At 37.8% G+C, this 25351-nt stretch overlaps 1 protein-coding gene across 10 annotated transcripts in view; it reads right to left on the bottom strand.

Annotated features, from left to right (window-relative positions):
• Ascc3 (activating signal cointegrator 1 complex subunit 3) overlaps positions 1-25351 on the bottom strand; it is a 280053-nt gene that overhangs the window by 226111 nt on the left and 28591 nt on the right. For all 10 annotated transcript variants that reach the window (XR_015644791.1, XM_087597565.1, XM_087597567.1 and 7 more), the window contains 1 exon segment: positions 21415-21974. Coding sequence is in view for 9 of the 10 variants with exons in the window: in XM_087597565.1 (XP_087453691.1) it covers positions 21415-21974 (560 nt within the window). In the remaining variant the exon portion in view is untranslated.

Genomic DNA, 25351 nt, shown 5'->3' with positions numbered 1-25351 from the left:
TTTCTCGGCTTGTTTCTCTTTTGTATAGAGGAAGGCAACTGATTTATTTGAGTTAATTTTATACCCAGCCACTTTGCTGAAGTTGTTTATCAGCTTTAGTAGTTCTCTGGTGGAACTTTTGGGATCACTTAAATAAACTATCATATCATCTGCAAATAGTGATATTTTGACTTCTTCTTTTCCGATCTGTATCCCCTTGACTTCCTTTTGTTGTCTGATTGCTCTGGCTAGAACTTCAAGAACTATATTGAATAAGTAGGGAGAGAGTGGGCAGCCTTGTCTAGTCCCTGATTTTAGTGGGATTGCTTCAAGTTTCTCTCCATTTAGTTTAATGTTAGCAACTGGTTTGCTGTATGTGGCTTTTACTATGTTTAGGTATGGGCCTTGAATTCCTATTCTTTCCAGGACTTTTATCATGAAGGGGTGTTGAATTTTATCAAATGCTTTCTCAGCATCTAATGAAATGATCATGTGGTTCTGTTCTTTCAGTTTGTTTATATAATGGATCACTTTGATGGTTTTCCGTATATTAAACCATCCCTGCATGCCTGGGATGAAGCCTACTTGATCATGGTGGATGATTGTTTTGATGTGCTCTTGAATTCGGTTTGCCAGAATTTTATTGAGTATTTTTGCGTCGATATTCATAAGGGAAATTGGTCTGAAGTTCTCTTTCTTTGTTGTGTCTTTGTGTGGTTTAGGTATAAGAGTAATTGTGGCTTCGTAGAAGGAATTCGGTAATGCTCCATCTGTTTCAATTTTGTGGAATAGTTTGGATAATATTGGTATGAGGTCTTCTATGAAGGTTTGATAGAATTCTGCACTAAACCCGTCTGGACCTGGGGTCTTTTTGGTTGGCAGACCTTTAATGACTGCTTCTATTTCCTTAGGAGTTATGGGGTTGTTTAACTGGTTTATCTGTTCCTGATTTAACTTCGATACCTGGTATCTGTCTAGGAAATTGTCCATTTCCTGAAGATTTTCAAGTTTTGTTGAATATAGGTTTTTATAGTAAGATCTGATGATTTTTTGAATTTCCTCTGAATCTGTTGTTATGTCTCTCTTTCATTTCTGATTTTGTTAATTTGGACGCACTCTCTGTGTCCTCTGGTTAGTCTGGCTAAGGGTTTATCTATCTTGTTGATTTTCTCAAAGAACCAACTTTTGGTTCTGTTGATTCTTTCTATGGTCCTTTTTGTTTCTACTTGGTTGATTTCAGCTCTGAGTTTGATTATTTCCTGCCTTCAACTCCTCCTGGGTGTATTTGCTTCTTTTTGTTCTAGAGCTTTTAGGTGTGCTGTCAAGCTGCTGACATATGCTCTTTCCTGTTTCTTTCTGCAGGCACTCAGCGCTATGAGTTTTCCTCTTAGCACAGCTTTCACTGTGTCCCATAAGTTTGGGTATGTTGTATCTTCATTTTCATTAAATTCTAAAAAGTTTTTAATTTCTTTCTTTATTTCTTCCTTGACCAGGTTATCATTGAGTAGAGCATTGTTCAATTTCCACGTATATGTGGGCATTCTTCCCTTATTGTTATTGAAGACCAGTTTTAGGCCGTGGTGGTCCGATAGCACGCATGGGATTATTTCTATCTTTCTGTACCTGTTGAGGCCCGTTTTTTGACCAAGTATATGGTCAATTTTGGAGAAAGTACCATGAGGAGCTGAGAAGAAGGTATATCCTTTTGCTTTAGGATAGAATGTTCTATAAATATCCGTTAAGTCCATTTGGCTCATGACTTCTCTTAGTCTGTCGACATCACTGTTTAATTTCTGTTTCCATGATCTGTCCATTGATGAGAGTGGGGTGTTGAAATCTCCCACTATTATTGTGTGAGGTGCAATGTGTGTTTTGAGCTTTAGTAAGGTTTCTTTTACGTATGTAGGTGCCCTTGTATTTGGGGCATAGATATTTAGGATTGAGACTTCATCTTCGTGGATTTTTCCTTTGATGAATATGAAGTGTCCTTCCTTATCTTTTTTGATGACTTTTAGTTGGAAATTGATTTTATTTGATATTAGAATGGCTACTCCAGCTTGCTTCTTCTGACCATTTGCTTGGAAAGTTGTTTTCCAGCCTTTCACTCTGAGGTAGTGTCTGTCTTTGTCTCTGAGGTGTGTTTCCTGTAGGCAGCAGAATGCAGGGTCCTCGTTGCGTATCCAGTTTGTTAATCTATGTCTTTTTATTGGGGAGTTGAGGCCATTGATATTAAGAGATATTAAGGAATAGTGATTATTGCTTCCCTTTATATTCATATTTGGATGTGAGGTTATGTTTGTGTGCTTTCATTCTCTTTGTTTTGTTGCCAAGACGATTAGTTTCTTGCTTCTTCTAGGGTATAGCTTGCCTCCTTATGTTGGGCTTTACCATTTATTATCCTTTGTAGTGCTGGATTTGTGGAAAGATATTATGTAAATTTGGTTTTGTCATGGAATATCTTGGTTTCTCCATCAATGTTAATTGAGAGTTTTGCTGGGTACAGTAACCTGGGCTGGCAGTTGTGTTCTCTTAGGGTCTGTATGACATCAGTCCAGGATCTTCTGGCCTTCATAGTTTCTGGCGAGAAGTCTGGTGTGATTCTGATAGGTCTCCCTTTATATGTTACTTGACCTTTTTCCTTTACTGCTTTTAATATTCTTTCTTTATTTTGTGCGTTTGATGTTTTGACAATTATGTGACGGGAGGTGTTTCTTTTCTGGTCCAATCTATTTGGAGTTCTGTAGGCTTCTTGTATGTCTATGGGTATCTCTTTTTTTAGGTTAGGGAAGTTTTCTTCTATGATTTTGTTGAAGATATTTACTGGTCCTTTGAGCTGGGAGTCTTCACTCTCTTCTATACCTATTATCCTTAGGTTTGATCTTCTCATTGAGTCCTGGATTTCCTGTATGTTTTGGACCAGTAGCTTTTTCCGCTTTACATTATCTTTGACAGTTGAGTCAATGATTTCTATGGAATCTTCTGCTCCTGAGATTCTCTCTTCCATCTCTTGTATTCTGTTGGTGAAGCTCGTATCTACAGCTCCTTGTCTCTTCTTTTGGTTTTCTATATCCAGGGTTGTTTCCATGTGTTCTTTCTTGATTGCTTCTATTTCCATTTTTAATTCCTGCAACTGTTTGATTGTGTTTTCCTGGAATTCTTTCAGGGATTTTTGTGTCTCCTCTCTATGGGCTTCTACTTTTTACTTATGTTTTCCTGGAATTCTTTCAGGGATTTTTGTGTCTCCTCTCTATGGGCTTCTACTTGTTTATTTATGTTTTCCTGGAATTCTTTCAGGGATTTTTGCGATTCTTTCAGGCATTTTTGCGATTCCTCTCTGTAGGCTTCTACTTGTTCTCTAAGGGAGTTCTTCACGTCTTTCTTGAAGTCCTCCAGCATCATGATCAAAAATGATTTTGAAACTAGATCTTGCTTTTCTGGTGTGTTTGGATATTCCATGTTTGTTTTGATGGGAGAATTGGGCTCCGATGGTGCCATGTAGTCTTGGTTTCTGTTGCTTGGGTTCCTGAGCTTGCCTCTCGCCATCAGATTATCTCTAGTGTTACTTTGTCCTGCTATTTCTGACAGTGGCTAGACTGTCCTTTAAGCCTGTGTGTCAGGAGTGCTGTAGACCTGTTTTCCTCTCTTTCAGTCAGTTATGGGGACAGAGTGTTCTGCTTTCGGGCGTGTAGTTTTTCCTCTCTACAGGTCTTCAGCTGTTCCTGTGGGCCTGTGTCTTGAGTTCACCAGGCAGCTTTCTTGCAGCAGAAAAATTGGTCTTACCTGTGGTCCCGAGGCTCAAGTTCGCTCGTGGGGTGCTGCCCACGGGCTCTCTGCAGCGGCAGCAACCAGGAAGACTTGTGCTGCCGTTTCCGGGAGCATCAGTGCACCAGGGTTCCAGATGGTGTTTGGCTTTTTCCTCTGGCGTCCGAGATGTGTGTGCAGAGAGCAGTCTCTTCTGGTTTCCCAGGCTTGTCTGCCTCTCTGAAGGTTCAGCTCTCCCTCCCACGGGATTTGGGTGCAGAGAACTGTTTATCCGGTCTGTTTCCTTCAGGTTCTGGTGGTGTCTCAGGCACAGGGGTCCTGCCGCTCCTGGGCCCTCCCCCACGGGAGCCCAGAGGCCTTATACAGTTTCCTCTTGGGCCAGGGATGTGGGCAGGGGTGAGCAGTGTTGGTGGTCTCTTCCGCTCTGCAGCCTCAGGAGTGCCCACCTGACCAGGCGGTTGGGTCTCTCTCTCACAGGGTCTGGGGGCAGAGAGCTGCTGCGGGCCGGGATGCAAAATCATATTCTTAACCACTCAGCTTAATCCAAACTGTGTTCCTTGTTCACAAATGGCAAATTCTAGTAAATATTTTTGGACAAAATACAACTTTAGAAAACCACTAGCTTCCAATCCCACCAGCAATGGAGGAGTGTTCCTCTTTCTCCACACTCTTGTCAACATGTACTGTCACCTGAGGTTTTGATCTTAGCCATTCTGACTGGTGTAGAGTGGAGTATGAGTTCTTTTGATTTGCATTTCCCTGATGACTATGGATGTTGAACATTTAAGTGCTCCTCGGCCATTTGACATTCCTTTGTTGTGAGTTCTTTGTTTAGTTCTGTACCCCATTTTTGGATTGGGTTGTTTGGGTTTTTTTGGAGGTTAGCTTCTTGAGTTCTTTATATATTTTGGATAATAGCCCTCTATCAGATGTGGGGTTAGTGAAGTTTTTTTCCAATCTGTAGGTTGCTGATTTGTCTTATTGACTATGTCCTTTGCTGTTTAGAAAGAAGCTTTCCAGTTTCATGAGGTCCCATTTATCAATTCTTGATCTTAGATCCTGAGCCATAGTAGTTCTGTTTAGGAAACCTCCCCTCCTGGGCCAATGAGTTCAAGGCTAGAAGACCAGCAGCCTCAACTAACCTGGACTCCCGAGATCTCTCAGTGAGCCACTAACCAGGCAGCATACAGCAGCTGTGATGTGAGGCTCCCAACACATATACAGCAGAGGACTGCCTGGTCTGGCCCCAGTCAAAGAAAACACGCCTAACCCTCTAGAGACTTGAAGATCCAGGGAGTGGGGAGGTCTGATGGGGTGCGGGAGGCATCTTCTTGGACTTACGGAGCAGGGCAGAGGAATGGAATGAGGAAATGTGCATACCTAGAAGCTAATTTCTAATGAAAGAACGTGGAATAATGGCAAAGACAGTCACTTCTTAATAACACTCTTAAGATCCCATGTTTGACAAAACAAGCAAATAAAAAACTATTCAGTTGTGAATACATGGTTTATGTAACTTCCAGACAAAGGATCTTAGCAGAGTTCTGGGATAAGTGACATCAGATTTAACAACAATCCAAAATTATTTTTCCTGTAACATTTGCCACATCTATCCTCTCCAGAAACAGGTAGCCTTCCTCGCTCAAGGTCTGCACTACAAACTAACTTGGCACTGGTAGTGACTATTTGCAAGGGTACAGCTGTCTGGACCACTGTTCACTGTTCTAATACAAATAACTAGGGCCATAAAAATAAAAAGGAAAGAGAGAGGCTAGCTATGTGTACATCTATCAAAGACATTTTTACAACACAGAAGAATGCAGCTACCAGTCAAAGCGTGAACTTGCAGGATTAGAAGACATAATAGATACAGAGAATATTCTTCCCTTGGTAGTTTGCTTTGCTTTGTTTGAAACAGCGAGTCTTTCTAGAAATCAATCTGGCTTCCAACTTGCAAACTTTACACTTAGGATTCCCAACTGCTGCAAATACAAATATGTGCTACTATTCCCAGTGCCAGTAAATACTATTCATATTCAATATTATCTATTTATTATTGGGGAGCAAACAAAATGCTCTTAACATTCTTGCTACTAGAACAAAATATTTTTATCTATATTATATTTTCCTTTAAATTAGAAAATAAAAGCTAGGTTCCTCAGATTTAAAAGCTTTCTTGGCTCAACGGTTAAGAGCACTGACTGCTCTTTCAGAGGTCCTGAGTTTAATTCCCAGTAAACACATGGTGGCTCGCAAACATCTGTAATGGGATCTGATGCCCTCTTCCGGTGTGTCTGAAGACAGTGACAGTGTACTCATGAAATAAACAAATCTAAGCTTCCTTAAAAACTGAATATATACAAGCTAGTTTTAAAATAGTATTTTGCTTGTTTCTTAATGAGAGTTTATTAGCTGAATACAATTTTTGCATCTTTTAAGAAAACGAACCAATGGGTTGGGGATTTAGCTCAGTGGTAGAGCACTTGCCTAGCAAGTGCAAGGTCCTGGGTTCGGTCCCCAGCTCAAAAAAAAAAAAAAAAAAAAAAAAGAAAACGAACCAGGTCTGAAGGCATGGATCAGTGGTTCAGAGTAAGTACTCACTAATAAGTAGATATTAGCCACAAAGGACAGAAGACCCAAGGTACACCCCACAGACCAGAAAAAGTTAAACAAGATGGAAAGCCCAAGTGAGCATGCTTGCATCCCACTTACAAGGGGAACGAAATAGTCCTGGGAGGCAGAGAGAGGGAAGGAGGGACCTCATTGGAAGAAGGAGGAGAAGCGGATGGTAGGTAGGGTCAGGTGTGGGCAGAGAAAGAAGAGAGGCCCATATTTGGTTTGGAGTACAGAATGCAAAGAAAAACTAAGCTCCATTACTCAAAGTACTTTCAGAATGAATCTATTGCTGCTGAGTATCCCCAATCCAAAATGATTGGGATCAGAAATGGATTGATTGTAGCTGTTTCAGACTTGAGAAAATTTGCAGATGTGTGGTATTTTACCACAGAATAGACTAAAGCTGAAAAAATGAAAGTCACTTGTTTCAAATGTACCTTACATGTGTAGGTTCAAAGTACAAAGAACCATATAGAAATTTCCTAATAATCGACTAAAGTTGTTAAGGAAACAAATGAACACTGTCTTAGTTAGGGTCTTACTGCTGTGAATAGACACCATGACCAATGCAAGTCTTATAAGAACAACATTTAATTAGGGCTGGCTTATAAGTTCAGAGGTTCAGTCCATTATCATCAAGGCAGGAACATGGCAGCACCCAGGCAAGCATGGTGCAGGAGGAGCTGAGAGTTCTACATCTTCATCTGAAGGCTGCTACCATAATACTGGCTTCCAGGAAGCTAGTGTGAGGGTCTTAAGTCCATGCCCACAGTGACACATCTACCTCAACAGGGCCAAACCTCCCAAGAGTGCAACTCCCTGGGCCAAGGATGATATACGAATCATCTCAAACACAGAACAACTTTTTTTTACTTCAGGAGATTTTCCAAAGGAAATACGTTTGACCATAATATATACATACATAAATTCTATCTTGGTAAAATTAATACTGTTTCAACGATGAAATTATTACAGTTATTTCATATTGTGTTATAAAAACCAACTGATTTGAAACCACTGCTCCAACTAAAGCTCAGATCACCACTTATGTAAGATTCCTATTTAAACTTTAAATATTTAAGCTTCAAACTGAAAGCATTCCATTCCCACTTTAGCTATGTTCTAGAATCAGAGAACTATTCCTCACAGTTACTACTATGTTAGAATGTAGTATGTCCTTCACTACTCGAATGTTCTATGTATTTGAACATTTGGTCCCCAGCTGGAGCACAGGGAAACTGAGGGAACCTGAAGGAGCTGGTGGAGGAAGTGGGTGACTTGGAGCAGGCCTTGAGGTTTTCCACCCCAAACACATATTCTAGTTCACTCTCTGCTTTCCTGACCAGAGATGCAGCAGCCTGGTCTTCGTGCATGCCATGCTTTCGCCATGCTTTCTCTTCTGTGGCCCAGAACTGCAGGCCAGAATAAAGCCTCCTCCCTCCCTTAACTTGTTTCTAGGCACAGCAATGAGTGAAGTAACTAACAGACACCTTCACAAAAACCAGACCCCCACCACCACACAAGAACAAAGACAATACAAACACTCTAGTGATGCACAGACTAAATGAGCAACCTATTAGTTTTCATTTTTACCCATTATTTTATTAGGCTAAATCTGTTAGATAAATTATATAAAAATTTGTAAGCATAGAAAGCACTCCAAAACCCAGTTCAATTTTTAATGTTATCCCATTTTAGATTCTTTAAGAAATCCATAACTGAAATGTTGTGTAAAGCCAGAGGAAAAGCAGCAGGATAAATATTGAAGAACTAAATAAGCCAAGAGTTGTCTCTCACACTTGTTACCACTTGGGAGGCTGAGACAGGAAAACTGCTATGAGTTCAAGGATGAGCTGGACTAGAACTTAACCCAGAACTGCTCCTGTCTAAAGGAAATACAGGGACAAAGAGTGGAACAGAGACTGACTGAAAGGCCATCCAGAGACTGCCCCACCTGGGAATCCTTCCCATCTGTAGATACCAAACCCAGACACTATTGCTGATGCTAAGAAGAGTTTGCTGACAGGAGCCTGATATGGATGTTTCCTGAGAGGCTCAGAGTCTGACAAATACAGAGGTAGATGCTTGCAGCCAACAATTGGACCGAGCATGGGGACCCCAATGGAGAAGTTAGAGAAAGGATTGAAGGAGCTGAAAGGGTTTGCAACCACATAGGAAGAACAACAATATCAACCAGACCCCACCCCACCCCCAAGAGCTCCCAAGGATTAAACCACCAACCAAGTGGAGGAACCACATGGAGGAAACTGTGGCTCCAGCTGCATATGTAGCAGAGGATGGCCTTGTCGGGCACCAGTGGGTAGGGAGGCCCTTGGTCCTGTGAAGGCTCGATGCCCCAGTGGAGAGGAATCCTAGCGTGGTGAAGTAGGAGTGGGTGGGTAGGTCGGGGAGCACCCTCATAGAAACAGAGGGGAGGGAGAATGGGATAGAGGATTTGTGGAGGGGAATCTGGGAAGGGGAAAACATTTGAAATGTAAATGAACAAAATAACCAATATAAAAATAAAAAAGAATCAAAATAAATGGCAATTTAATTATACCCAAGTTTCTCAAGACAATGGCTACTCAACCCATGCAGACCTAAATAAACTCCAAATAGATATAGCATAATCAAAAAGAGAAAATGAGGCCCTACTTCTAAAACAAAAAAACCGAAATAAGTATTTGCCCACAATATGGAGATAAACCAATATTTAGGAAAACTTTTTAAAATTACTTTATATTAATTTTATTCAACTCTTAATTTCCTCAATTGTATCAATCAATAGGCATTTTTCCATCTTATTTGCAAAACTTAGATATGACGATCATCTACTGAACCTGTTAGCTGTGTGGTGCTGTTTCTATTCTAACTAATACAAATTAAATAAAATTTAAAAGGAAATTCCTTAATCCCCTTGTCATATATGGCCAACAGATAGCACATAAGACAGCAAATACAGAAAAATATTTTTATCAGTGAAAAAGGAACGACATGTAAGATATTTTTAGTTATGGCAAAGAACTGTGACACGCATCAAGTATATGTTTAAACTGTGTGAGCTGATTGTATCTTACCCACGAACTAGGCTGTAACAAGTCAGTGGTTTACTACTCTGTGTGGTTCATCTTATTGGTCTCAATAACAAATAGTTACAATAGCCTTTTATTCATCATTATCATACACAGTAACTTTATCTCCCTAAACATTCTTGGTATAACTCATTCACCCATTTCTACGCTTCCCCCAGTTCTCCACAAGTATTTATTGCTTCATTGATGCAATTTCACATAAAATAAATATTCATGCCACTTATATTTTAGTATACTTGAAACCTATACCAACTATTTCAATCAATTATTATGGAAGATACGGGAATGAGTACTTGTGATCAGTGTTTTTTTTTTTTTGTTTTGTTTTGTTTTGTTTTTTTAACTGAATCCAGGGCCTCACCTATACAGGAATACATATTTTTTGTACAACTTATTTAATCATTTATTTAGTTGATTTTGTGACATTTACATTTATTTATTTAAACTTGTAGTCCAGGCTAGGATCAAGCTAACAATCCCTCTGCTTTAAGGAGTAGTAACTGCAGACATGCCATCACCAAGCCAGACATCAACAGGTAAACTATACAAGCACAAAGCTCACTTCCATTGTAAAGCAAACACAACTAAAAACCAGACATAAGGCCTTTATGCTCAACTCTTCTGTAACTAAAGAATGGAAAACGCTCAGAGGCCTTATTATGATTTATTAATAATTGCACGATCTATTAACAAAAAACTAAACCTAATACATTAAAATGAAAAAAAAAAAAATAAGGCAACACTACCAAAAGCTGGTTTCTTAAATCAAACATTTTTTTTTTTTTTTTTTTTTTAAAAACTGAGGAGAAAAGTAGAGATTAGGAGTAAAATGACTGAAAGCTACAGAGACAGACAGAGACAGTAAGGAATTATTTTGTAGCAAAAGGATTAAATAGTGGGACCAACTAACTATTTATATGGAAACACGCAGTTGTCAAACCGGATTTAACAATGAAACAGAATGTCTGAATAAGCCAGTGAGTACTGGAGAATGTGAAATGACAGGAAATTCTGACCTCTGATACAACTGTATTGGTCACAATAGCATTAAATGTTCTTGGAAGAAATACCTTTCTTTCTTTCAGAAACTTTTCTGAAAATAGAAGAAAGCTTCAGAAGTTTCTTTTGTAAAGTTCCAATGTTAGATTTTAAAAGTGGATAAATTATATATTCTCTACTCAGGCTAGTAGTTCACTATAAGGATCTAAAACAACTTTTTACAGCATAAATACTTTCTCAAGAAAAATTAGAAGAGGAATTCTGATTCTCACAAATTAAAGAAAACCCATTCATTTCCTCCATTTCCATTTTAATTATACAGATATGCATTTAAAGATTACAAATGTTCTACACATTAAAGTAATAAAGAGCATGTGTTACAACTACAGTAAACATAGTGTAATAAGCAATTTTCAATTTACATGTGATATTCTGGTTTGTTGTTTGTTTGTTGGATTGTTGGTGTGTGTGTGTGTGTGTGTGTGTGTGTGTGTGTGTGTGTGTGTGTGAGAGAGAGAGAGAGAGAGAGAGAGAGAGAGAGAGAGAGAGAGAACTTGACACAAACTACAGTTACCTGAGAAGAGGAAAGCACAATTGAGAAAATCCTTTCCTATAATGGCCTGTAGGCAAGCCTCTTAATTTATGATTGTTGTGGGAAGGCCCAGCCCATAGAATGAAGACAGCTCTGTGTACGTGGTTCTGAGCTGTGTTAAGACACTAGGCTGAGCAGGCCAGTAGGCAGCACTCCTCCACGGCTTCTGTTTCAATTCTGCTTCTAGGTTCCTGCCCTGACCACCCTCAGCGATGGACTGAGACCTGAAAGTTGTAAGCCGAAATAAACAGTTTCCTCCTTAAGTTGCTTTGGATATGGTGTTTTACCACGGCAATAGAAACCATAAAGCAGTAATAATAATAGTAATAATAGTAATAATAAAAATTAATAAATAAAAAATAATAAATGTATATATATGAAAATGTTAAAAACAAGCAACGGTGAAAAACTCAGAATCTATGGCTCGTGTAGAATGAAATACTGAATAATTAGAATACATGGATAAAATTTTACATATTAATCCTCATTTGGTTTATGGCATAGAAAATTAGTAAATATTCACACACTAAAATAAAGTCACAACAAATATAAAAAATGATCATGAAAATTAGGACAGCATTTGTTTATCTCAAAGGAGAAAAGTGCAATGCAAATTACTGCTGCCTGCAGAGAATTATATAAATTATATTTTCATAATAATTAATGACCACTATTTATAGGTATTTAATCTAACATAACAATTTAGCAAACCTAAAGCCAAAGTCATTTACAAATTTAATGAAAACAACTTGAAATGTGAACAGGATTTACTGCCATACTAGAAATAATTAGATGGGCAGGGTGGTGGCTTGAATGAGAATGGCTCCCATAGGTTCATATAATTGAATACTTACTAGTTAATGCAACTGTTTAGGAATGATTAGGAGGTGTGGCCTTTTGAAGGTGATATGTCATTGGGAGTGGGCTTTGGGGTTTCAAAAGACTCGCACTATTTTCAGTGAGCTTCCCCCATCCCATCTCCTTTTCTTCTGGTGGATCAAGATGTGATCGCTCAGCTGTTTCTGTCACCATGCCCTTGCTGTAACTGTACATCCAAATTAAACACTTTCTAAGTTGCCTTGGTCATATCACAGTAATAGAAAACCAACTTAGGCAATTAGTAAAGTTAAGCTAGGAAAAAACTGTATGATTAGAAGTTTAGTTTATATTTTAATACATATATTGACAGTTTTCTGATTTGTGGAAAGGAAATAGGCTAACTTCATCCCAAAAGATGTTTATAATCATAAAAGTGAACATAGAAAACTAAACAAAACTGTCTACTGTCTACAATACTTATCTGAATGTTTACATCATTTTAAGTTTAATACCTGTTTACAAATTGGTATTTCATGTGCTCTTCCAAGTAAGTCTAAACAACTTTCATTGTATCAGGGTTTAATTTTCTGGCTCATTTTCCTTTTAAAATATTGACACACGCACACACGCACTCTGAAACTTCAGGAAAAACAATGGTGCTGGATTGATAGACTTTGTTAGATTACCCTTTATTTCGAAAACTTTAAGAATTCATTCTACATAGTAAAAAAATGAATGAATGAATTTAAAGTATCAAACCAAAGACAGTAAATGTATATTCTACATTTATACCTGAAGAGATACAATTTATCCTATTACTATAAAATGAATTTTACAATAATAAGGTAATAGATCACAATAGCTTAAATGTGGGGGAACATATGAGGATCTGGTGAGAATCAGACTGACATAATTAACAAAATTTACAATACAATGCTCTATACTTTATATATACACAATATAGTACAGTATGGTGTATGTATGGTGGTGGCGGTGGCAATGATGTATGAAAAATGTGCATTCAATATAAGGAGACCATGGGAGGATGTTAATGTCTTGCTGTCCTGTAGTAGTTTCCCTGCAATGGAAACATTCCATATTGCACAGGAGATCTTTAAGACAAAAGATAAACTCCTCAAGAAACATCAGAAAGTTCCTGAAACTGACCAGATTCAATAGGCCCCTCCCTCTCAGAATAATCAATTAAGGCCAGCTGAGGGACACTCTCAGACAAGTCAGGCTGCCAAGAAGAGATTTAGACCAACTGAATCACTTAGAAAACACACTCTCAGACCTCTTGAGCTGCCTATATACTGTACAGTGTGCTTCAGGTTTCCAGCTTTTGTGAGCAGTCACCAGTGGGGGTGGGTTTTGGTGAGTTGTCGTTGAGTCATTTCTGCTCCTTAACATAATAAAACTCACTGGTTCATTAAACTAGACTTTGGTGGTACCCTTGCTTTGGTCTGTTGTGGACTCCCCATCTGTGGTAACTAGACATGTATGTATACAGTGAGTCTCCCAGAATGTCTTGTCACATAACACCTGTTCTGTCACTTTCTACCTTACTCCTCTGAAATAGTTTCTCACTACACCTGGAGCTAAACTGATAGCCAGCAAGTCCCAGCAATCCTCCTTTGTGTGCCCATGTTCCAGCACTCAGTTATAGGTGCCCGGGGCCATGCTCATCTTTTTACGCAGGTCCTAGGAACCTGAACTCAGGTCTTGAGGCCAAAATAGATGGTAAGTGCTCTTACCACTAAATAATCTCTCCAGCTATCAAAAGTATTTCTTACAAAAGAATATAATAAATTTAGTATTATTTTGCAAACAGGAAGCAAATCAATTAAAATATTAAATTTTTCTTTTAATTTTGAATGAAACAAATAACAATAGTGATACAGATCAAAGAAGAGCAGTATGTATTCCTGGTACCTTTAAAGAATATAAATGGGGTTTTAGAACATAAAGTTTAGACTACATTAAACCATGCTAATTACTCCCAAACAGTTCAAGACATAAGAATCGTGTGTAATACAAATAAATATCGCAGAGAATCATAGTTTCACTCAGAGATAATCTAACCAAATAATTCCCACTTCCTGGATCAGGAAAAAAATCCAAAGAGATAGGTTTGGAAATGAACATACTATGGGTCATGAAATGCCATCTGCATAGCTGCAAGAGATAATGCTAACAGCAAATGTCGGATTACAAATGCTACAGAAAGTGACATCTGTAGAAATGCAAGCCAAGACCGTAAACAAATTCAAAGCTCACTGTTTTCCTAGCAACTAATTACACGGTAGCTCCATCAATATTTACACTGGCATTAATTGTGCTGCAAATAGCACTTCATGTGGAATAATACTAATATGTATACTCCAACAGACCTAGACCATGCTAGCCTTTCAGATGTCATGAGACATTTCTCAATAGTTCAAACAGCTCTTTAGTACTCATCTGAAGGCACAGATATAAATATATTTTATCATTTTGTAAGGAATACAGGCAAAACTCTGATATGTTTAAACATTATGGTGCTAACAGTTTGGGAAACATTGTGCCAGATGGTTCATATGATGCCACAAATGCTCACAATATTATGAATATTCTGAAATACAGCTTCACAAAGTCTTATAACTTGCCTGACCATGAAGATTACCTGGCTTTACAGTTTTTAAAAAATCTTCAACTCTTCATGATCTTCTCTTAAAAATATAAGGAAAAATGAAGAGATAGCTCAGTGGTTAAGAGCACAAGACTGAAATCACAAAGACTATACCGCAGATCACAAACAAAGTCCATATAACAAGACAGGTATAATATAGTATCCTCACCTCCATGAGGAACAAAACAGGCAGATCACTGGGGTTTATGGGTTTTAGGCCTAGCAAAGAAAACAGAAGCTCTAGGTCCATGGAGAAGCTACCTCAGAAAAATAGGAGATAAACAGAGGAGGGCACTCTACAAATTCTTCTGGCACAGATGCAGAAACACAGTTGTGTGTATACATACACCTGTATACACACAAATGTATGCATGTATGTAGTATGTATCTATGTATGCATGTATGAATGAATGTATGTTTTCTAACTGATAGCATGTTATAGCAATGGAAGGTCTATGATGTGGGAAAAGTCCCAGAATTTCTAACACTGTTTTGTTTTATGACTTGAACCTAAATTTTGAATTGGGGTTCCATCTTTAGTTGTTTCTTTTAGATGAATTTTTATCCAACAACATGGGTGCTCTGACAAGAGATCACATCCAAAGACCTTCTAGGTCAGTGTGATCTGGCTGGAATGACATATGCTGGGATACAGACATGCCCTCCAAGTTAGTCTGTAGAAAGAAGCAGACACTTTTGAAGGCGCTCTTTTGAAGGTGGTTTTGAGGGACAGAAAAAGTGATTAGAGAAAGATTTGACAGAACAAGTCAGAGATAGGATATGCTCAACTCTCACAAGAACGGCATGGGAAAAAGAGCTGACTTCAGAGAGCAGTGAAGTGAGAGGAGTTCAGTTTAGAGCAGTTAAGGCCATGGAGTTGGGTGAAAAATTTTTTCAAGCAGCAAAGCAATTCAGTGAGAAACTGAGAGAAGCCAGTTTGAATCAGTCAGCTTGGATAGTTGTGAGCCAGACAGCTGAGTTAAACCAGCCAGAGTTCAGAAAGAAACAGAAAGGGTGACTTTATTTAGCAGTAAGTCTCAGAGGCAAGCAACAATTATATCTGGCAAATAAAAGATACTTTTACAGTTTATTGTTTCCATTTTTATACAACACAAAAGACTGTGAGAAAGGTGGTTATGTCAGAAGAGATAGCTTGATCCAAGCTCATACATGATACTCATTTAAAACATGATAGTTTTGCTGTTACTGCTGATATTTACTAATACTAACTTAACTATAGGGGGCAGTTTCATTTTTATAATTTTAAATAATTAATTCCAACAGGTGAAACAATCTTAAAAGCTTTTGTAATTATAATGGCACTAGCCTGAATAGAAAAACTACTCAGTCAAGGGTCAATTAGTCAGTGGCCTATACTCAAAGCTAGAAAAGCATGCATTAAGGAAAAAAATTTTTTTCAGTGTAAAAGTAGCTTTTTCTACTCTTAAGTTACATGCAAAAATATGTCTTATAGTTCTGATAAACTTATACAACAGTAGGCAACATGATTATTTAAAGGCTAGGCATGTGACAGCCAGTCCCAGCATTCCAGAGGAGGCAGCAGGATGATCATGAGTAGTTCAGATTCAACCAACACTACCTAATGCAATCCTGTTTCAGAAAAGCAGGGGCTAGTGACAAAGCTGAGTGATAAAGAGCTTCACCAATCATGTGCAAGGCCTTGGGTTTGATCACCAGGACCACTACATTAAAAAGTAAATGAAAATTAACTTTGCTATATATGATTAGCCTTTTAACCACCTTCATTGGCTTTGTGAGAAATAAAAGTTAAGTGTAGAAAGATCTGAATTCAATACCCAGAACAAAAATGAACACTCTGCCACGTCAGGAAAAAAATTTAAAAGTCCCTATGTTGATCTTGCAAAAGCCCAGGAATGGGTTCCTAGCATCTACATGGTTGTCTACAACTGCCTGTAACCCCAGTTCCAGAGGACCTGATGCTCTCTTTGGTCTCCATGGGCACTGGGTATGCACTTAGCACACATACACAAAAGCAGGCATAACACTTATAAAATATGATTTTTAATATAAAAATTTAAATGAAAAATTTAAAAGCTCTAAATGTGTTTACTGCTAAAACAAAGACCTGACTGCCACAGGGGTAATCACAGATTTTCTATTCAAATTTTAGTCTTACCCCACAAGAGTTATTTATACCTAATATAAGCCTGTTCCAATGACTATGGTTGGAAAAGTCACAGGCCTTAGAGATAAGATGTTGCTTTTTAAATAGATAGGCTGTCAAACTTAATATTAAGCATTTAAGGACAAATGTATAGATTAGTGTTGTCTTAACATATGTCAGAGAAACTTCAGTTTGCAATAGGCAACAGTCAATGCAAAAACCTCGTAACTGCTAGGTACTGAAAAGAAGTAACTATTGAATGTTTAGCCTACTCTGGAACTTCTATAATATAACATCACCCCCAGGGCTTAAGGAATAACACCTAAAGGGGGACAGAAGAATGAAGGAGAAGGAGGATGGGAAGGAATACTGTGTTCTAGATATGACTTGGGTTTTGCATCTACAAATTCACAGCAGCAATGGCTACCTGCACAGAACTGGGCAAGACCAGGACCATCAGCATTCCATCAGGGACAAAAATGGGCTCATTAAAGCTCCGCCCCCACCTTGGGTAGCTATACAGTTAATGGTTGCTGAATGAGTAGTCGTAGTCATAATCTGCAGCAATTCAGTCTCTGCTAAACTTGTAGCTTATCATTCATCCTCATCATGAAAGCAACCCCAATAAACTGCAGTGGAACACACACAAGAAGACCTGAAAGGAGAAGACTCGTTGAGAAGATAAGGAGTTTGAGCTAGGAGGGAGATATAGAAAAGGATAATGGGAAGAGAAGATATGATCAAACAGCGTGCATGCGTGCATGCATGTGTATGTGTGTTTGTGAAATTATCAAAGACTAAGTAAATTTAAAAAGACAATAACATTGAGACACTAAAATAAAATAAATAGCTCTACCATTCATCAATAGAGAATAATGAAACAGTCCACACGATTAAAAAAGAAAACAACGAGATATGCATAGGACGGGGGATTCATTCCAAAACATAAATAGAAATAAAAAAGTATACATCAGAACACAATCTTTACTAGATATTCATGTAATAGGGAATCAATTCCAGGATAGTAGGTAGGTAGGTAGGCAGGCAGGCAGGCAGGCAGGCAGGCAGGCAGACAGACAGACAGACAGACAGACATGAGGGATAGGATAAAATAGATTAGACAGGCAAGCAGACAGACAGACATCAGGAGATCAAATACCAGAACCAAAAATAATTCAGTTGGTAAAAGACTTTGAACACACACTTTTCAGATTAAGAACTATAAATGACCACTGAATTATATGGAAATATGTTCAGTATCTACCCTCAGGGAAACATAAATCAAATGAATACTGAGACTTCATTTCATTTCAGCCAGAAAACAAAAATTCACAGGTAGGTATAGGAGCATCTTCTACACTGCTTTCCTTTTCCTGTTTCCTTGTAGAAACAGAAATCAACATGGAAATGTCTCAATGGTCAATATGGAACCCCCACATAATTATACTGACCTGAGTACATACAGTTACAGTTGGAATACATGCAGAAATGTCTGTCACTAAAGTACCTATAATAGCTACGTTACAGAATCAGCCTGGGCACCTAATGGATGGATAAGGTGTGCACATATATACAGCAAAGTTTCTTCAGTCATAAAGAAGAATGCAATTTGTAGGAAATTGGTGGGAACTGTAGAATAAATAAAGTATAAGAAAATAGATTGTCACAATGATGGGCATTATATGATTTGTCTCATCTGTGGAATTTAAGGAAGAAAAGACATGAAAGTAAAGTGAAACAGGACTACTACAGATGTTCAGGGTAGGAGGACAAGAGAGGGCAACAGAATGAATTATAATCAAGCTACCGTGTATTAATATAAAAATGTCATAATAAATAAATAAATAAATAAATAAATAAATAAATAAATAAATAAATAGTTTACTATACCAGACATTTGTTGCCAACCTTGATGACCTAGATCAGTGTCCAGGCACATGTAGGAAGGAAAGAACCATGTGTGTCAGATCTATACACACACACACACACACACACACACACACACACACACACACACACACACACACAGAGAGAGAGAGAGAGAGAGAGAAAGAGAGAGAGAATAACAAAGAATTTACTGTAACATAAATAGACAGAAATGAACCTAAAATTCAAACATGAATAACTTCTACAGAATATAAACCATCCCAACAGGCCTTCACTTTACTTACATATAGGAAGCCAAATATCGAGAGGATAAATCACTCGGTTTACATGAAGCAGCTTGTTAAACTCACAGAACCAGACACTATGCTCCAGAGCACTTTTTAGTACCTCAGCAAGGTCAGCAAGGCTTTGCTCTAGAATCCGCCTCTCTGCCCATCCCTGTGAATCCTGAGGCTCTAAACACACCATTCTTTCTAAAACCTGAAATATGTCACCTACTGTCCTGTCCACCATGAAATAATTATATTTCATCATATTCTAAAACCAATTTCAAGCTTAACTTCCTTTCTATACAGTTTTCTTGGTTCATGAGCCATTTATACAACCTATGACTTGTTTTTGTCCTACATTTATAGACAGTGTAATACCAACAGTTATCTGTCAACATGTCTCCTCGCGCACGCACACACACACACACAGACACACAGACACAGACACACACACACACACACACACACACACACACACACACACGCTCACATCAACAAATAGGCATGAATCCTTTCTAAAGTGGATCCCTCAAACTGAGGTCAGGCTGGCCGTACTGGTAGCAAGCACTCAGTCGTGTTGCTAGCCTGTCTTCATTTTTTCCTGTCCACTAACACTGTATCTAGAAACAAAGAATACACAGAATAGCATAACAGGTTGGATGCACACTTTCATTTTGACTCTGCAATGAAGCAGAGAAGTTAAAGAACATTTTTTGAAAATGGATGGTATCCTCCCTTCAATGATGACCAAAAAAAGAGAGAGAGAGAGAGAGAGAAAACCAAACTGTGTTCAATGTTTCTAAGTTTCATTATAAGTACAATACTAAGCTAAAAATCAGCAAAAGCATTTTTTGTAGCATGAATTTTAAAATGATATTACTTGTATAACATTTGAAAAGATTCAGGTCATAATATATAACATATCTGATATAGATTAACCGAAGTAAAAATACCTATGGACTATGACCAACCATAGAAGTAAAACATTCATATGATTTAAAACTCTCATTAGTTTTTATAACAAAATTAATAATAATAATGATAATACCAAGCCTAACAATGACTCTACCATCTGAGTATTTTCCATATGCTGTGACATTTTACACATGGGTAACAGTGTAAAGGCTTATGGAAATACTTTATCATTCTATTAACATCCCTTCGAAAAACAGAGCAAGAAAACTAAGCTTCATAGAGATTCAGTCTCACAAACAATGAGTGGAAGGACGGGTGGAAATATCTCATTTCAAAGTGTCTTATCCCATATCTTTTGTCAAACAGGATCCTCTAAATATGTACCCTTATATCCACGACAATTATAGTTCTCACCCTTCATCAAAGAAATTTCTCTTCGCAACAGTGGGAGATCATTACAGAAAACCACAACAGATTAAAATGCAGAGTACAAGTGATCAAATGTTCACAGTCCCAACTGACAGATCTATAATACCCTGAGCATAGCCTAAGGCTCATAGATCATTGTGAAAGAAGAGGCAGGAAGGATCTAAAAGTCAGAGGAACAGGACTTTGCTGTGAGATGATGTCTCCTAGAAAAGTCTAAGATGCTACCCTCAGGAAGTCTGGGTAAATCACAGCTGCCTATAAGGGCCCTAAACATGGATGCCATACTAACATGAATGGGGAAAAAGAGCCCTAAACATGGATGACATGCTAACATGACAGGGGAAAAAACTCTCATGGGGCCTCAGTCCTAGGCAAAGAACTGCATGCAACTAAGGACTGCTGAATATCCCTCAAATGGTTAGCCATAATATACACACAAGTAATATATGAACTGAGCAGTTTGTGTTTGTATATTTACATGTTTGTACATGTGCATGCATGTGTGTGTCTGTGTGTGTTAAAATAATTAAAGAAAAAGAGGCCGTAAATTTGTGAGAGAGCAGGAAGTATGGGTAGGTGAGACTGGTTGGAGAGAAGAAAGCAAAGAAGGAAATAATGTAATATTTTAATTTCAAAAAATAAAAAATTTTAAAATAAATTACTTTGGAAAAATCTAGATAATTATTTCAGATTAATTTGGTTCTTAATACTTCTTATTTCAAATGGAAATTGATCAAAAATTTTCTAAATGTCAGCTACCATATAAATAAGATTTCTAAAACTCTGGAGGATATTTTGTCATATAATACTTAGAAATATAAAATATACAAACAGTATAAGCAGTTATTCCTAAAGCAATCACACAATTTGTCACCTAAATCTATGTATTTCTCAAAGTAAGAGTACTAACGACTGCAGTGAAACGACACTTAAGAGTGGGAGCACCGGTCTCACTACTCACTACACTCAGGCTTCCTGCAAGAACCCCGGGAACAGTGTACTGCCTCCTATGCATGGTTAGAGAGCTCACATCAGTGTCAGTGCAGAAGGTTAAGTGTTTTATGTTGATTATGTTTAAAGGGTTATTCTGGGCTGAGCATGTGCCACAGTGCTAAAATATACACTGGGCATGTTCAAGGTTCTAGGTTCAACCCCAACACTGTAAGAAGAAAGGAATTTTTAAAGAGGTATTCATTAAGACAGTTCATGTTCACATGTAACTGCAGAAACTTAGACTGTACCTCATCCTGAAGCTCATCCCCGCTTTTAGCAGAAGCAAGCATGTCATATAACGTACAGCACAGATCTTCAACTCTTGGTGCTTCAGTCATTTCCTTTAGAGTTGCGTTTAAGTACTTCTCTACTTCACACCACAATAAGGAGCCATTTGATTTTTCCACGGGCTTGAGTTCTGGGGTGTAGGGTTCCTGAAACTGTTCATTCAGGAACTTCTTGTAGTCTAAGCTTATAGTTTTCTGGGCTTCACCATTTACTGGTAATTCATCAAAGTGGTCCAGATCATGCATGTCAAAGGAAAATGCTAAGTTTCTACCAAAGACCACTCTATCATTACATTGGTTTTCTGTCGCCTGGACTAAAGCAGTGAGATCATCTTGACTAAAATGCGAAATAATCCGACTAGTGGCATTACAAGCTGAGGTAGCAGAGGATGATGGAAAGGGTCCAAACATCTGTCTGATAGCCTTTGTCTCCGTGTAACCAACAGAGTCTGTCATGTGAAACGTCATAAAGAGGAATGCAGCCCCGCTTTCAATTGCTTCATTCCCATTATCCGTTCCAACTGTTCAAAGACAAAAATGAGAACACAGTATTAGCTCAACTGAATCATCATCCAAATTGGCATTAAAAAATAATTCTTCCACATTTTTTTATTTTTATTTTTAAATTTGGTTGTGAGTAAAATCAACTTAGGACCAAAGAAATACATTCCCAAATTTCCAAAGAACTATGTTCAATCAACCAAGAACATTTTAGTTCAACCAACTATTAATCTATATTTAGCACAGAAGCTACCTAATAAAAATTCTTGCCTCTCTTTAGAAATGAGCTATTAAAAAAAAAGAAAGAAAGAAAGAAAGAAATGAGCTATCAACTAAAACTTACTTAAAATTTTAAAATTAAGTTGATAAAGTACCGTAAGACTTTCAGAATTAGAGACAAAGGTCAGGAGACCTTGCACGCTCATGGCTTTCATTACAATTTGTACAATAGACCTACATGACAAGAAACCTGTATATAAACGTATACAGCTCTCATTCAGAAACATTTCACACCACCAGGATGTGTGTGTTTATGTGTGTGTATGGATGTTCAAATAAATCTAATTCATCATATTACAAAAAATGGAGGAAAGATGCTATGTTATGAATGACCAGACCCTATGCTTAAAGCACAAACTCTCCATATACAACCATCTTACATAAAAACAGGAAACTACTCAACTTAAAAATATGAGAGAATTCTCACAGCAGAATATTTTTATTACAAAAAAGAATTTGAATCTTCAAGAGTCCCCAACATGAATGTGTCCTATCTAACAAACTTGCCAATATAAGAGCATTAGTTTCTTCCTAAAAGATAGCTCTACAATCATCCCTCAAATTTGCTAAATTCCTACAAGGGCAGGAACTCCCGACCCCATCTTTTGTTGTTTGGTTGTTGTTTTCTTCCAGCCTTAGTATCTACTTTGCATTTTCTAGTCTAACCAAAAATGGATGTCTTAACATTCAGGAGTAGGACCTACCAAATGTCATGGAACCCACATAGCTGGCGACTAAGAAATCTGATGTAAGAGGATTGCCTGATGCCAGGAGTTCAAGACCAGCCTGCATAGCATAGCATGACTTTACTAAAATAACGTTTCCAAAGGTTAAGATTTAAAAATAAAAAAACCAAAAAACAGAGCAAAAAGCCTATTCTGTCTATTTCCTCACCCTTATTTATCAGTCCCTGGCATCCTAACTGCTCAAATCCCACTCATTTTTCAATTCCAGATCTTAGCTACATCTTCCAAGTGGAGTAACATCGAGGTCAATTTTGTATTTTCTGACTCTACTTGCCCCACGTAGATAGTTCAAAAAGGAATGGTTGAGTTAAACTAAATTCTGTCTCAACCACACAGACACCAAACTAGTTATTCCTAAACCAGATCGCCAGACCTCAATTTATGAATTTAGAATGCAAATAGCATGTGTGTGTGAATAAGCAACTTCACCATGCTAATCCCAAAACTTTCTAAAAATGTCTATATTACAATTTACAGAACATTGTTGCATTCTACTATGGGCACTGCTTAGAGATTTGGGTTTTTGATTGTTCTACAAATAATTTAACAAGGTTAGTACTGAACTCTGAACAACAACAACAACAACAACCCCGGAATTTATGAGACCGGAAAGATGGCTCAGCATTCAGAGTAATGGCTGCTCTTGCAGAGGACCTGGTTTGAGTCCCAGCACACACAGGGCAGCTCAAAACATCTGTATTCCACTCCCATAGGATTGATCACCCCTTCTTCCTGTCACTGTGAGCACACATTCACATGGTATGCAGACAAACAGATACACATTGCACTCATACACAAACAAATGTTTAAAAAATTTAATGGAATTCATACCTACAGCCAACATACAAGAGCATACATTTCTTAATAAAAATAATTTACTAAAATAAAACTTCCTCACTAAGTAGCCTTACTCTGTCCTAAAACATTATTTCCTTCATGCATATGCTAAAATGAAAACTCCAGCATGAAAATATATAAAAAACAACAACAAAAAAGTCATTAAACAAGATTTATAGCAATCCTTTATTTCCCAAGCATTTCTCCACTGTACTAGATTCCATGTAAATTCCTGAAAGGTACATGTGTTTCCACTTAATGTTTATTAAATAAATATTAAGAATAAATAAATCACTTTAGAAAATTTGGAAGAAACGTGTTATATTACTAAAAGTGGAAGTAGCTTAACTTTCTGATAGCAGGTAAGTTAGTGGTAACATTATGGCACAATCTCAGTATAATAAGGAAAATTGGTGCATTGTCTTGGTCAATGCGCTACTGCTGCCAAGAGATAGTTTGGCAGCTCTTCTAAAAGACGGCCTTTAGATGGGAGGCTTGCTTTAGGTTTCAGAGGTTTAGTTAATTATCATCATAGCGGGAAGCACGGCAGCATGCAGGCAGGTGTTGGAGCAGTAGTTGAGAGTTACATCTTGATCTGTAGGCAGGGAGAGAGAGGCTCCGGGCTTGGCATGAGCTTTTGAAACCTCAGAGTTCACCCACAGGAACATACTTCCTCCAACAAGAACATACTTGCCAATCTTTTCAAATAGTGCCACCTAATGGTGTCTAACTATTCAAATCTATGAGTCTATAGGAGCTACTCTTATTCAAACCACCACACTTATCATAAGAAGTACTATTAATATATATGCTAAGCAGGAGAAAAATCCATTAGTCAGCTTTCAACAGAAGATAATTATATACTCAGAAAAGTCCATACAGATCAAAAGCAATTTATTTCATAATGTCAAGTACAACTGACTTATGTCTACAAACTTTCAAACTTAATGATTACTTTAAAACTTTATAAGCTTTGGCTGGGTTGTGGTCTTTTATAAAGGTGAATACCACTGGCTAATGACTACCTTTCCTGTGTAACCTACTCAGCCAGATGTTCTTGGCTACCTTCTGAAACACATGCTTTAATATCACACAGTGTTAGGAATCACAGAGCTACTCTGGAAGTTCCAAAACTTGAGAACGTTAACAAGTAGCAGGGGCCTTAGCTAAAAAGACAGATTACTACATCCTGCAACAATTAACTTTTCCAAGCTGATGAGGAGTTAAGTTGCACTACCTAGCTTTCTTAGCATTCACAAGAATATATCCCACAGCCACATGCATACTGGTGCTCTGGCTGCATGTGAGGAACAGGGAAAGCTGCTAGGCACCTGAAAGAACAGAAGCACAACTAGCCTAGAGATGGAACCATTTTGATTCTAGCTTAGCTATTGTTTTACTGCTGTGAAGCAACGCCATGACCAAGGCAACACATACAAGAAAACATGTAGTTGGAAGCTTGCTTACAATTTCAGAGGGATAGTCAATGATCATCATGGGATGAGAGCAACTGGGCATTGTGCTAGAGCAGTAGC

Source organism: Rattus norvegicus, chromosome 20, assembly GCF_021556685.1.
Source record: "Rattus norvegicus strain SHRSP/BbbUtx chromosome 20, alternate assembly SHRSP_T2T, whole genome shotgun sequence".
Taxonomy (NCBI): Eukaryota; Metazoa; Chordata; class Mammalia; order Rodentia; family Muridae; genus Rattus; species Rattus norvegicus.
Note: the sequence above shows the minus strand (reverse complement) of the source record. Positions and strands in the feature narration are given on the sequence as shown.